The 12,352-nt window shown below is 47.9% G+C and overlaps 1 protein-coding gene across 1 annotated transcript in view; it reads right to left on the bottom strand.

The window, feature by feature from the left end:
- Nucleotides 1-12,202: 12,202 nt before the first annotated feature.
- The window catches only part of LOC122943849 (calcium-activated chloride channel regulator 1-like), a 33,782-nt gene continuing 33,632 nt past the window's right edge, over nucleotides 12,203-12,352 (bottom strand). The window contains exon 15 of the mRNA XM_044301925.1: nucleotides 12,203-12,351. Within this exon, the coding sequence (XP_044157860.1) occupies nucleotides 12,203-12,351 (149 nt within the window). The remainder of the gene's footprint in view (nucleotide 12,352) is intronic.

Genomic DNA, 12,352 nt, shown 5'->3' with positions numbered 1-12,352 from the left:
TTTTCGTTCAGCCTCTGGGCTGAAAGAAAAAATGAACGGCACAGATTTCTTCATTCACATCGATCAATGTGGATGAAAAAATCTCTGCCAAAAAATGTGCAAAAAAAAGGAGGGGAAAGGCGTCTGCCAGGACATAGGTATTTGAGGGTCTCCACAATCATTACATGTATGGCCAGCATTAAGAGTTTCTGCTATTCTCCTTATATTGAGCATACGGGTAATGAGATTTTTTTTTTTCGTTCAGCCTCTGGGCTGAAAGAAAAAATGAACGGCACAGATTTCTTCATTCACATCGATCAATGTGGATGAAAAAATCTCTGCCAGAAAATGTGCAAAAAAAAGGAGGGGAAAGGCGTCTGCCAGGACATAGGTATTTGAGGGTCTCCACAATCATTACATGTATGGCCAGCATTAGGAGTTTCTGCTATTCTCTTTATATTGAGCATACGGGTAATGAGATTTTTTTTTTCCGTTCAGCCTCTGGGCTGAAAGAAAAAATGAACGGCACAGATTTCTTCATTCACATCGATCAATGTGGATGAAAAAATCTCTGCCAAAAAATGTGCAAAAAAAAGGAGGGGAAAGGCGTCTGCCAGGACATAGGAGCTCCGCCCAACATCCAAACCCACTCAGCCCATATGCCCTGGCAAACCCGAATTCTCCATTCACATCAATCGATGTGGATGAATAAATTATTGCCGGAATATATATATTTTTTATATACAAAGTGTTTGCCAAAGCATATGAACACCTCCCCTCAGCTCATAAGCCTTGGCAAACGTATCTTTTTTACTGCAGAGGAGAAATCTCATCTTGCAGCGCCGCATACACCGACTTTTGTGTAATCTGACAGCAGCGCAATGCTTATGTCAGAATGCACATCAGTGCTGCAGCTGGTTGATCGGTTGGTCCACCTAGAAGGTAAAAAAACAAAACGGAAAAAAAAAAAAACAGCCCGCAACGCAATAAATTTATTAACATTAACTTTATATAACATTTGAAACAGAACACTAACTTTTGTAAACTTTATTTAACTTTTGCAACTTTTTTGCTTACCTGTGATTTTTTTTTTGTTTTTTTGTTTTTACCTTTATAGGACAAACCTCTCCTAATGTGCAAAGCGCAAATCACCCAGAGATGTGGCGAAGTACATTATGCACTTTGTCCCATGTCAAAGGAGAGGTTTGCAGCAGCTCTGTGTGAAAGGGCCCTAAGACCCCTGTGTGCCTGTCCTGTGTCACGCAATCCCTATACTAAGTGTACCTGTGTGTGGTACTTCCGGAAACACTCCCCTAAGCATAGGGTAGGGTGGTCAGGGCAGTCAGGACAGAAATAGCGGGTGTCACGCCTTATTCCACTCCTGCTACAGACACAACATCTTTTTCGGGGTGGCGCTTGGTTTGAGGTACCAGCAACGACATTGGGGAAATGTCACTCGTGTAGACGGCTCACTACACTGGTGGTTTGGGCCATGGAACCTCCTGGATACAGGAGGTTCTCGATGATCTCTTCCTGAAATTTGAGGAAGGATCCTGTTCTCCCAGCCTTACTGTAGAGAACAAAACTATTGTACATAGCCAATTGAATTAGGTATACACACACCTTCTTATACCAGCGTCTGGTCCTGCGGGAGAGTAAATAAGGAGCCAACATCTGGTCATTGAAGTCCACCCCTCCCATGAGCAAATTATAGTTGTTGGACACAGAGAGGCTTTTCAATGACACTGGTTGCCCGTTCAATGTGGATTGTCGTGTCTGCGTGAATGGAGGAGAGCATGTAAACGTCACGCTTGTCTCTCCATTTCACCGCGAGCAGTTCTTCGTTACACAAGGCAGCCCTCTCCCCCCTTTCAAGATGGGTGGTAACGAGCCGTTGGGGGAAGCCCCGGCGACTAGGTCGCGCGGTGCCACAGCAGCCAATCTGTTCTAGAAACAAATGCCTGAAGGGGGACACACTTGTGTGGTACTTCTTGCCAAATAAGGGTGACACCAAGTCCCAGACTGTCTTCCCACTGCTCCCCAGGTAGTCAGGGCAACCGACCGGCTCCAGGGTCTGATCTTTACCCTCATAGACACAAAATTTGGGCGTATAGCCTGTGGCCCTTTCACAGAGCTTATACAATTTGACCCCATACTGGGCGCGCTTGCTTGGGATGTATTGTTTAAAGCCAAGGCACCCGGTAAAATGTATCAGGGACTATGCAGATGTTTTGCTCAGGGGTATACAAATCTGCAAATTTGGTTTTAAAGTGGTCTATGAGGGGCCAAATTTTGTGGAGCCAGTCAAAAGCTGGGTGGCCTCTGGGACGAGAGGTGCTATTATCACTAAAGTGCAGGAAACGCAGGATGGTCTCAAATCGTGTTCTGGACATGGCAGCAGAGAACATGGGCATGTGATGAATTGGGTTCGTGGACCAATATGACCGCAATTCATGCTTTTTTGTCAGGCCCATGTTGAGGAGAAGGCCCAGAAAAGTTTTAAGTTTGGAAACTTGGACGGGTTTCCACCGGAAAGACTGGGCATAAAATCTTCCCGGGTTGGCGGCTATAAATTGAGTGGCATACCGGTTTGTTTCTGCCACGACTAAGTCAAAGTGCTCCGCAGTGAAGAACAGCTAAAAAAAAAACAGTGCCGATGAGCTGTCTCAATCCGAACTCCAGACTGGACGTTGAAAGGGGCAACTGCTGGTGCAGCTGAAGATGGGGCTGCCAATCAGGGTTTGCCAGCACCTCAGGGACTCTAGGGGCTCTACGGGCCTGTCTGCACGGTGGCTGCGACGGGGGAACTACTGCACGTGCCACCGTACCAGCTTCAACTGCCCTTCTGGTGCTCGCCACTTCACCATGTTCTACGGCAGTGCTAGTACTAGGTCCAGGATGGGCTGCGCTGCTGGTGTATGCCTCACCACGATAGGCTAGTTTCACACTAGCGTTCGGCTGTCCGCTCGTGAGCTCCGTTTGAAGGGGCTCACGAGCGGACCCGAACGCTTCCGTCCAGCCCTGATGCAGTCTGAATGGATGCGGATCCGCTCAGACTGCATCAGTCTGGCGGCGTTCAGCCTCCGCTCCGCTCAGCAGGCGGACACCTGAACGCTGCTTGCAGCGTTCGGGTGTCCGCCTGGCCGTGCGGAGGCGTGCGGATCCGTCCAGACTTACAATGTAAGTCAATGGGGACGGATCCGTTTGAATATGCCACAATATGGCTCAATCTTCAAGCGGATCCGTCCCCTATTGACTTTCAATGTAAAAGTCTGGACGGATCCGCTCAGGCTAATTTCACACTTAGCTTTTTTTTGCAAATATAATGCAGACGGATCCGTTCTGAACGGAGCCTCCGTCTGCATTATTATGATCGGATCAGTTCAGAACGGATCCGATCGAACGCTAGTGTGAAAGTAGCCTAATCCGCCAGTGCCAGCCCTGCTCTGCTGCCCTTGAAGCGGATCCTGCGCAACCTGTGGTCTAGCAACACGGGCCGGGTACGCCTGGTGGTATCAGGGACCTCATCGTCCGAACTTTGGGTCAGACTGCCACTGCTTTCTACAGGTTCGTATTCTGACCCACTGGATTCGTCAGATGAGGGTTCCCATTCCTCATCCGACTGGGTCAGAAGCCTGTAGGCCTCTTCAGAAGAATACCCCTTACTTGCCATTTGGTCAACTAAATTTAGGGGGTATTATCCTGAGACTACCCAAGAAAAAAAAACAAGCCTGTCTTACAAAGGGGAGGCTAGCAAAGTACAGGAAGCCGCTGCGATTGATAAAAAATATCAAAACTGTTTTTTTTTATCGACGCAGCGCTTGTATATTGATTGTGCAGTGATAAAAAAAAATAAAAAATGGTCACTGCGGCGGGGCGGGCGTGGGTGAACGCATGTGTGGGCGACCGATCAGGCCTGATCGGGCAAACACTGCGTTTTGGGTGGAGGGCGAGCTAAGGTGACACTAATACTATTATAGATCTGACTGTGATCAGTTCTGATCACTTACAGATACTATAAAGTACCAATGCTGATTAGCGATTCGCTGCGATACGCTAATCAGTGAATCAGTGACTGTGGTGCGGTGGGCTTGGCGCTAACTGAAGCTAACTACCTACCAAAGGGGCCTAAACTAACCTAAACATAACAGTCAATACTGCTGAAAAAAAAAAAGTGACAGTTTACACCGATCACTTTTTTCCCTTTCACTAGAAATTGGCAGGGGTGATCAAGGGGTTAATTGGGGTGATAGGAGGGGGGGTGATCTGGGGCTAAATGTGTTGTGCTTGGTGTACTCACAGTGATCTGTGCTCTCTGCTGGGACCAACCGACGAAAAGGACCCAGCAGAGAGCACAGAAGCTATTTAACACATTATATTTATAAATATAATGTGTTAAATGGCTTGTGTTTCTCGATTTTTTTAAAGTCACCAACCTGTCAGCGCTGATCATTGGCTGGCAGGCTGGTGACAAACTTCTCCTGCGACTTTTCCCGACCCGCACTGCGCGTGTGTGGGCCGGCTATGCGCATCATCTCGCGTCTCGCAAGATGATGCGCCAATGCGTCTACGAGGAATAACCCGGCCTCCTGCAGGACGCATCCCTGTGTTAGGCAGTCGGGAGGAGGTTAAGGCTAGAAATCCTGCTTTGGCTTACTGGGGTGAAAAAACCCTCTGATATACTGCACATCTCTGATTACACGTGCATAAGTGATTGTCACATTAAGGCCAGAAATACGCCTTTTTGGTTACTGGGGTGAAAAAAGCCTCTAATATATTGCACATCTGGTATTACACATGCATAAGCGAGTGTCACATTTAGGCCAGAAATACGCCCTTTTGGTTACTGGGGTGAAAAAATACTCTAATATATTGCACATCTGGGATTACATGTGCATAAGTGATTGTCACATTTTGGCCAGAAATACGCCTTTTTGGTTACTGGGGTGAAACAAGCCTCTGATATACTGCACATCTGTGATTACACGTGCATACGTGAGTGTCACATTTAGGCCACAAATACTGCTGTCATATAGAGTAAAAAAAAAATAATTGAGTGCAATACCCTACTTCAGGGTTTTTATTGGCGGTTAATTTTTTTTAACAGACTTAACCACTTTTTACTTTGCTTTGTAAATGCTAACTATGAGGCAAACATCTAATAATGGACGCGGTCATGGTCGTGGGGGTGGTTTTGGTGGAGCCTCTGGTGCAGGGAGAGGACGTGGGCGTTCTGCCACAGCTACACGTCCTACTGAACCTACAGCCTCAGGTCCCAGTAGACGCCAGAATCTACAGCGATATTTGGTCGGGCCTAATGCCGTTTTAAGGATGGTAAGGCCTGAGCAAGTACAGGCGCTAGTCAATTGGGTGTCCGACAGTGAATCCAGCACGCTCACATTATCTCCCACCCAGTCTTCTGCAGAAAGCGCACAGGTGGCGCCTGAAACCCATGCCCATCAGTCTGTCACATCACCCCTGTGCATATCGGGGAACCTGTCTGAGCCTCAAGTCATGCAGCAGTCTCTTATGCTGTTTGAAGAGTCTGCTGGCAGGGTTTCCCAAGGGCATCCACCTAGCCCTTTCCCAGGGGTGGAAGACATAGAATGCACTAACGCACAACCACTTGTGTTTCCTGATGAGGACATGGGAATACCACCTCAGCACGTCTCTGATGATGACGAAACACAGGTGCCAACTGCTGCGTCTTTCTGCAGTATGAAGACCGAAAAGGAGGTCAGGGAGGAAGACTTGGTGGAAGACGATGCAGGGGACGATGAGGTCCTAGACCCCACATGGAATGAAGGTTGTGCCACTGACTTTCAGAGTTCGGAGAAAGAGGCAGTGGTGAGACCGAGCCAACAGCGTAGCAAAAGCGGGAGCAGGGTGCAAAAGCAGAGCAAGCATCGCCAAAACAGTTCGCCTGCTACTGGCAACCGTCACCAGGGACCGAGCACACCAAAGGCAGCTTCAAGGAGTTTCCTGGCATGGCACTTCTTCACACAATGTGCTGACGACAAGACCCGAGTGGTTTGCACGCTGTGCCATCAGAGCCTGAAGCGAGGCATTAACGTTCTGAACCTTAGCACAACCTGCATGACCAGGCATCTACATGCGAGACACTGGCTGCAGTGGAGTAAGCACCTTCAAAACCAAGAAAGGGCTCAGGCCCCTCCTGCTGCTGCCTCTGCCTCTTCCTCCGCCTCTGGAGGAACATTGGCACCTGCCACCCAGCAAACAGAGGATGTGCCACCAACAACACCACCTCCGTCACCAAGCATCTCCACCATGTCACATGGAAGCGTTCAGCTCTCCATCTTACAAACCTTTGAGGGAAAGCGTAAATTCCCACCTAGCCACGCTTGATCCCTGGCCCTGAATGCCAGCATTTCTAAACTGCTGGCCTTTGAAATGCTGTCATTCAGGCTGGTGGAGACGGACAGCTTCAAACAGCTCATGTCGCTTGCTGTCCCACAGTACGTCGTTCCCAGCCGCCACTACTTCTCCAGGAGAGTCGTGCCCTCCCTGCACAACCAAGTATCGGATAAAATCAAGTGTGCATTGCACAACGCCATCTGTGGCAAGGTCCACCTAACCACAGATACGTGGACCAGTAAGCACGGCCAGGGAAGCTATATCTCCCTAACTGCACACTGGGTAAATGTAGTGGCAGCTGGGCCCCAGGAGGAGAGCTGTTTGGCGCATGTCCTTCCGCCACCAAGGATCGCAGGGCAACATTCTCCTCCTTCTCGGCTTCCTCCTCCTCTTCTACCACCTCCTCATCCGGTCAGCGACAGACCTTCACCACCAACTTCAGCACAGCCAGGGGTAAACGTCATCAGGCCATTCTGAAACTGATGTGTTTGGGGGACAGGCCCCACACCGCGCAGGAGTTGTGGCAGGGTATAGAACAACAGACCGATGCCAGTGGTTGCTGCCAGTGAGCCTCAAGCCCGGCCTGTGCGATAATAGGCGAAAACTTGTTGCAGCTCTGGGACTAGCCGGTTTGACGCACAGCCCTTGCCTGGCGCATGTGCTGAATTTGGTGGTGCAGAAATTCATTCACAACTACCCAGACATGTCTGAGCTGCTGCATAAAGTGCGGGCCGTCTGTGCGCGCTTTCGGCGTTATCACCCTGCTGCTGCTCGCCTGTCAGCGCTGCAGCGTAACTTCGGCCTTCCCGCCCACCGCCTCATATGCGACGTGCCCACCAGGTGGAACTCCACTTTGCACATGTTGGAGAGACTGTGCGAGCAGCAGCAGGCCATAGTTGAGTTTCAGCTGCAGCACGCACGGGTGAGTCGCACTGCGGAACAGCACCACTTCACCACCAATGACTGGGCCTCCATGCGAGACCTGTGTGCCCTGTTGCGCTGTTTCGAGTACTCCACCAACATGGCCAGTGGCGATGACGCCGTTATCAGCGTTACAATACCACTTCTATGTCTCCTTGAGAAAACACTTAGGGCGATGATGGAAGAGGATGTGGCCCAGAACGAGGAGACATAGGAGGCAGTCTTTTAGAAGTGGCTCAAAAAGAGGATTTTTGCAACAGCAGAGGCCAGGTACAAATTTGGCCAGCCAGGGCCCACTACTGGAGGACGAGGATGAGGAGGAGGATGGGGATGAAGCATGTTCACAGCGGGGTGGCATCCAACGCAGCTCGGGCCCATGACTGGTGCGTGGCTGGGGGCATACGGAGGACGCAGACGATACACCTCCCACAGAGGACAGCTTGTCCTTACCTCTGGGCAGCCTGGCACACATGAGTGACTACATGCTGCAGTGCCTGCGCAACGACTGCAGAGTTTGCCCACATTTTAACGTGTGCTGACTACTGGGTGGCCACCCTGCTGGATCCCCGTTACAAAGACAATGTGCCGTCCTTAATTCCCTCACTGGAGCGTGATCGGAAGATGCGCGACTACAGGCGCACGCTAGTAGACGCGCTCCTGAGAGCATTCCCGACTGACGCCAGGGGACAAGTGGAAGCAGAAGGCGAAGGCAGGGGAGGAGGAAGAGGTCGCCAACGCAGCTGTGTCAGCGCCAGCACTTTATAAGGCAGGGTTAGCATGGCCGACATGTGGAAAAGCTTTGTCACCTCGCCACAACAACCGGCCCCAACTGCTGATATGGAGCGTGTTAGCAGGAGGCAGCATTTGAACAACATGGTGGAACAGTACCTGTGCACACGCCTACACGTACTGACTGATGGTTCTGCCCCATTCAACTTCTGGGTCTCCAAATTGTCCATATGGCCAGAGCTTGCCCTGTATGCCTTGGAGGTGCTGGCCTGCCCTGCAGCCAGTGTACTCTCTGAACGTGTATTTAGCACAGCAGGAAGCGTCATTACAGACAAGCGGAGCCGCCTGTCCACAGCCAACGAGGACAACATTAAAATGAACCAGGCTTGGATCCCACAAGACTTGTCTGTACCTTGTGCAGAATAGACATTTATACCACCATCAAACATACATTCTTGTACTCAAGTCAAGTGCAATTATTCTTTGTTTTATTTATTTTTTATTTGTCCCAATATTTTGGGGGCTACCTACCCAATAAAAAAAAATAAAAAAACATTGTTGGCTACCTCCTCCTCCTCCATTGCTGCCTCCACCTACAACACCATATTCACTGCCTTCTCAATCTCCGACTCCATATCCACCTCCTTCTCTGAGTTGCAGGTTTATAATTTGTAATTTTTTGTTATTTTATTTAATTTTAAGTTATTTCACTATCCACATTTGTTTGCAGAGCAGTTGCCATGCTCTTAAGCACATTTTACTGCCTTTTACATTCCTCTAGCCTTTTCAAGGACTATTTTAAAGCCATTTTAATTTAAAAAAAGTGCCAATTTTAGTGCCCTAAATTGAAAAAATTCCTATTTTCAATTGTCGGGTGACATTTTAAAATTTTTGGCGTATACAAACCCCTGCTGTGCCTGGGTGACAGGGGCCTAAATCTCTCAAAATCCTCTGTTGTATTGCTGGGTGACATGAACCCCCTTTTGCAGTGAATGAACCCCTGCTGTACCTGGGTGACAGGGGCCTAAATCTCTCAAAATCCTCTGTTGTATTGCTGGGTGACATGAACCCCCTTTTGCCGTGAATTAACCCCTGCTGTGCCTGGGTGACATGGGCCTAAATTCTCTCAAAATCCACTGTTGTATTGCTGGGTGACATGAACCCCTTTTGCTGTGAATGAACCCCTGCTGTGCCTGGTGACAGGGGCCTAAATCTCTCAAAATCCTCTGTTCCATTGCTGGGTGATATGAACCCCATTTTGCAGTGAATAAACCCGTGCTCTGTATTGCTGACAGGGAACTAAATTTGTGAAAACATCTGTTACTGATCGGAAGATGCGCGACTACAAGCGTGCGCTGATGATAGCATTCCCACCTGACAGCGGGGGCACAGTGGAAGCACAAGGCAGGGGAGGAGGAAGAGGTCGCCAACGCAGCTGGCGCTCCACCAGCACCTGAGAAGGCAGGGTTAGCATGGCCAAAATGTGGAAAAGCTTTGTCAGCCTTGGAGGTGCTGACCTGCCCTGCAGCCAGTGTATGGTGTGAACGTGTGTTTAGCACGGCAGCAAGCATTATCACAGGCCGCAGCCACTGTGGACAAGCTTACGTTTATTAAAATGAACCAGGCATGGATCCCACAGGACTTGTCCGTACCTTGTGCAGAATAGACATTTATACCAGCCTCAACCATCCATTCTTGTACTCAAGTGCACTTATTCTTTGTTTTATTTTGTTATATGTCCCAATATTTTTGGGGGATACCCCAATTTAAAAATAAAAAATAACACAAATCAGTGTTGGCTACCTATTCCTCCTTCACCGCCGATTCCACCTACACCGCCACGTCAACCTACACTGCCACATCCACCGCCTCCTCAACCTCCTACTCCTAGATCCAGATTGACATTTTAAATTTTTCTGTATTTTATGTTATTTTAAGTCATTTCCCTATCCACATTTGTTTGCAGAACAGTTGCCATGCTCTTAAGCACATTCTGATGCCTTTTGCAGCCCTCTAGCCCTTTCCAGGACTATTTTAGAGCCATTTTAGTGCCCAAAAATTCGGGTCCCCATTGACTTCAATGGGGTTTGGGTTCGGGGTCAAGATCGGGTCCCGAATCCGAACTTTTTTTTCAAGTTCGGCCGAACCTGCCGAACCCAAACATCCAGGTGTCCGCTCAACTCCAATTATAAGCAATCAGTAAGATTACTTCTGCTACAAAAATGCCTTGTGATTCAGTGAGGTAAAGCTGGCCGATGCTACTGTGCGTACTACTACTGGTACTATTGTTGGCATCGTATTTATTTCATACTTTTGAGATACCTAAGAGGTTCTTTCAGCAAAACGGCCACACTCATTGTGTAGACAAAATATGTAGCTTGACCCTCCTCCTCCTAAATTTCTTGGCGCATGTGCACTAGCATCAGAGGGGGAAAAAGACATGGCTGCAGCCTAAGAAAAGAATACAGTAAAATGTTTTCCTATTATATTTTTCATGGTCTGCAGTCGTGATATAGAATAGGAGAAAGGCAAGAGAAATAAGGAGATTATTTTACATTTTGTCTGCTTTTTTTATTTTAAAATCCATTGCCTTCAACAGGATGCTGGATACAAGGTGAAAATCAGAGTAGCGACTTGCGCGTTTTAACAGAACAGTGTTTTTGGTTTTAGCATAAAACAATTAGGTTACCACTCCCTTATAAATAAGCAACAGGGGATGTGTCTATATAAAGTGTGATCAATTAACATGTGTGTGAACAAGTGTACATGACAATATGTGATATTGTAGAACATAAGCAAGGTGTTATGGTGGTGCATGTAGAACCACTATGTCAACCAACAGATTTGACTTATGGCTACTCCTAAGACCATTATACTGGCAGTCTCCCAGTTTTTATCCTTTAACGCCTGTTCTTGGATCTAGACTTTGCTGCAGGCAGAGCACCAGGCCACTATCTTCTTTAGTAGTCTCTTTGTGATTGACAGCTGATCCATGGGGTTCAGAGGCATTGTTGCAGGGCACTGAGGGGTCATGTAAAATTGTGGTCAGGGACAGGCCGAGGTCAGGGCAGACAGAGTATGTTCTTTACAATGTCCTAAGTCAGGCAGGCAGTGGAGTGTCAATACAGATGTCAGGCAGAGTCAGAAACCAGTAAAGATCCTGGTACACAGACATACAAGGAGATTGCAGGAACTAGCAAACTAAGAACCTGATTGCTCAGGCAACCTTCCACTGATGAAGGTACATTAAGTATCACAAGGTGGCCGGCCATAGGCTGGTAAAACTTATGGTGCATGCGCTGGCCCTTTAAGAACTGCAGGGGCAGCAAACATGCGTCCTAAGGGCAGGATAAGGGGCTTGGCTGGCAAACAGTCTGGAGTCAGTAGAAGGACAGAGGTACCCTGGTGGCTGGACCTGCCAGAAGAGTACAGAGATCAGGAGGTGGGACTTGGAGCGCTGGAGCTGGTGATGTCGGCAGCACATTGGCCTATGTAATTAGGGGATATTCTACCAACAATATGTAAAGACAGTAGGAGAACAGCATTTACAATAACAAATACTTGTCCCTCTTTCCTTTGAGTTGGGCTGTATTAAATGCCCTTTTAAACAAGTGCTAATTGACTTGTATATTATAGAGCAGTGATTGAGATCTATCTGCAAGAAATATAATCAGGAATGACCGTTCATAGGAACTTTCCTTCAGCTGATCAGTGGCCTGCCCAAACATCACACCAATCAGCCAACTAATAAGCAAACCCTCGCTTGTTGACTGAACGGGTCTTTTACAGTATGCAGTCACGAATATCATCATTTGTTGGCAGCATATCCCCTTGTGTAAACAGGAAGTGCTGCCAACAATACGCACTATATGGGGAACGATCATACTAATAATTGTTTGCCCCAAAAGAGTTTGCATCACCTCATGTAATAGCTCCTTAAACTAGTGCTAATCATGTTGATTGGCGCCATGTAAAATCAGATCGGTCTAATTGGTCAGAAATCTGTGCTTGTAAACCCTGCTTTAGGAGGTTTCTGAGAATTTACAGAGATCCTGGAAGAAGAGGAGGAGGACTAAAACATTTGGGAGATGAAGAAAATACAACTTTGCACCAATACGATAATTTAATGTTTAATGTATCCACACATAATACTAATTCATGCAACACTTTAATATACAAATCTGGGTAGTTTTCCGTTTCATACTCTCACTTCTGGATTACGTTTCCTTCTTTGACAGCTGACAATGCAGACAGTAATACTTATAATGATACAGATGGCAACAACAGCTGCGCACACTATCAGTGTAATTTCTGTTATGTTCAGTCCATCAGAGGGGGGATCAACAGG

The sequence above is a fragment of the Bufo gargarizans genome, chromosome 7 (genome assembly GCF_014858855.1).
Source record: "Bufo gargarizans isolate SCDJY-AF-19 chromosome 7, ASM1485885v1, whole genome shotgun sequence".
Classification (NCBI taxonomy): domain Eukaryota; kingdom Metazoa; phylum Chordata; class Amphibia; order Anura; family Bufonidae; genus Bufo; species Bufo gargarizans.
The sequence above is the reverse complement of the archived record's forward strand: the minus strand, read 5'-3'. Positions and strand labels throughout refer to the sequence as shown.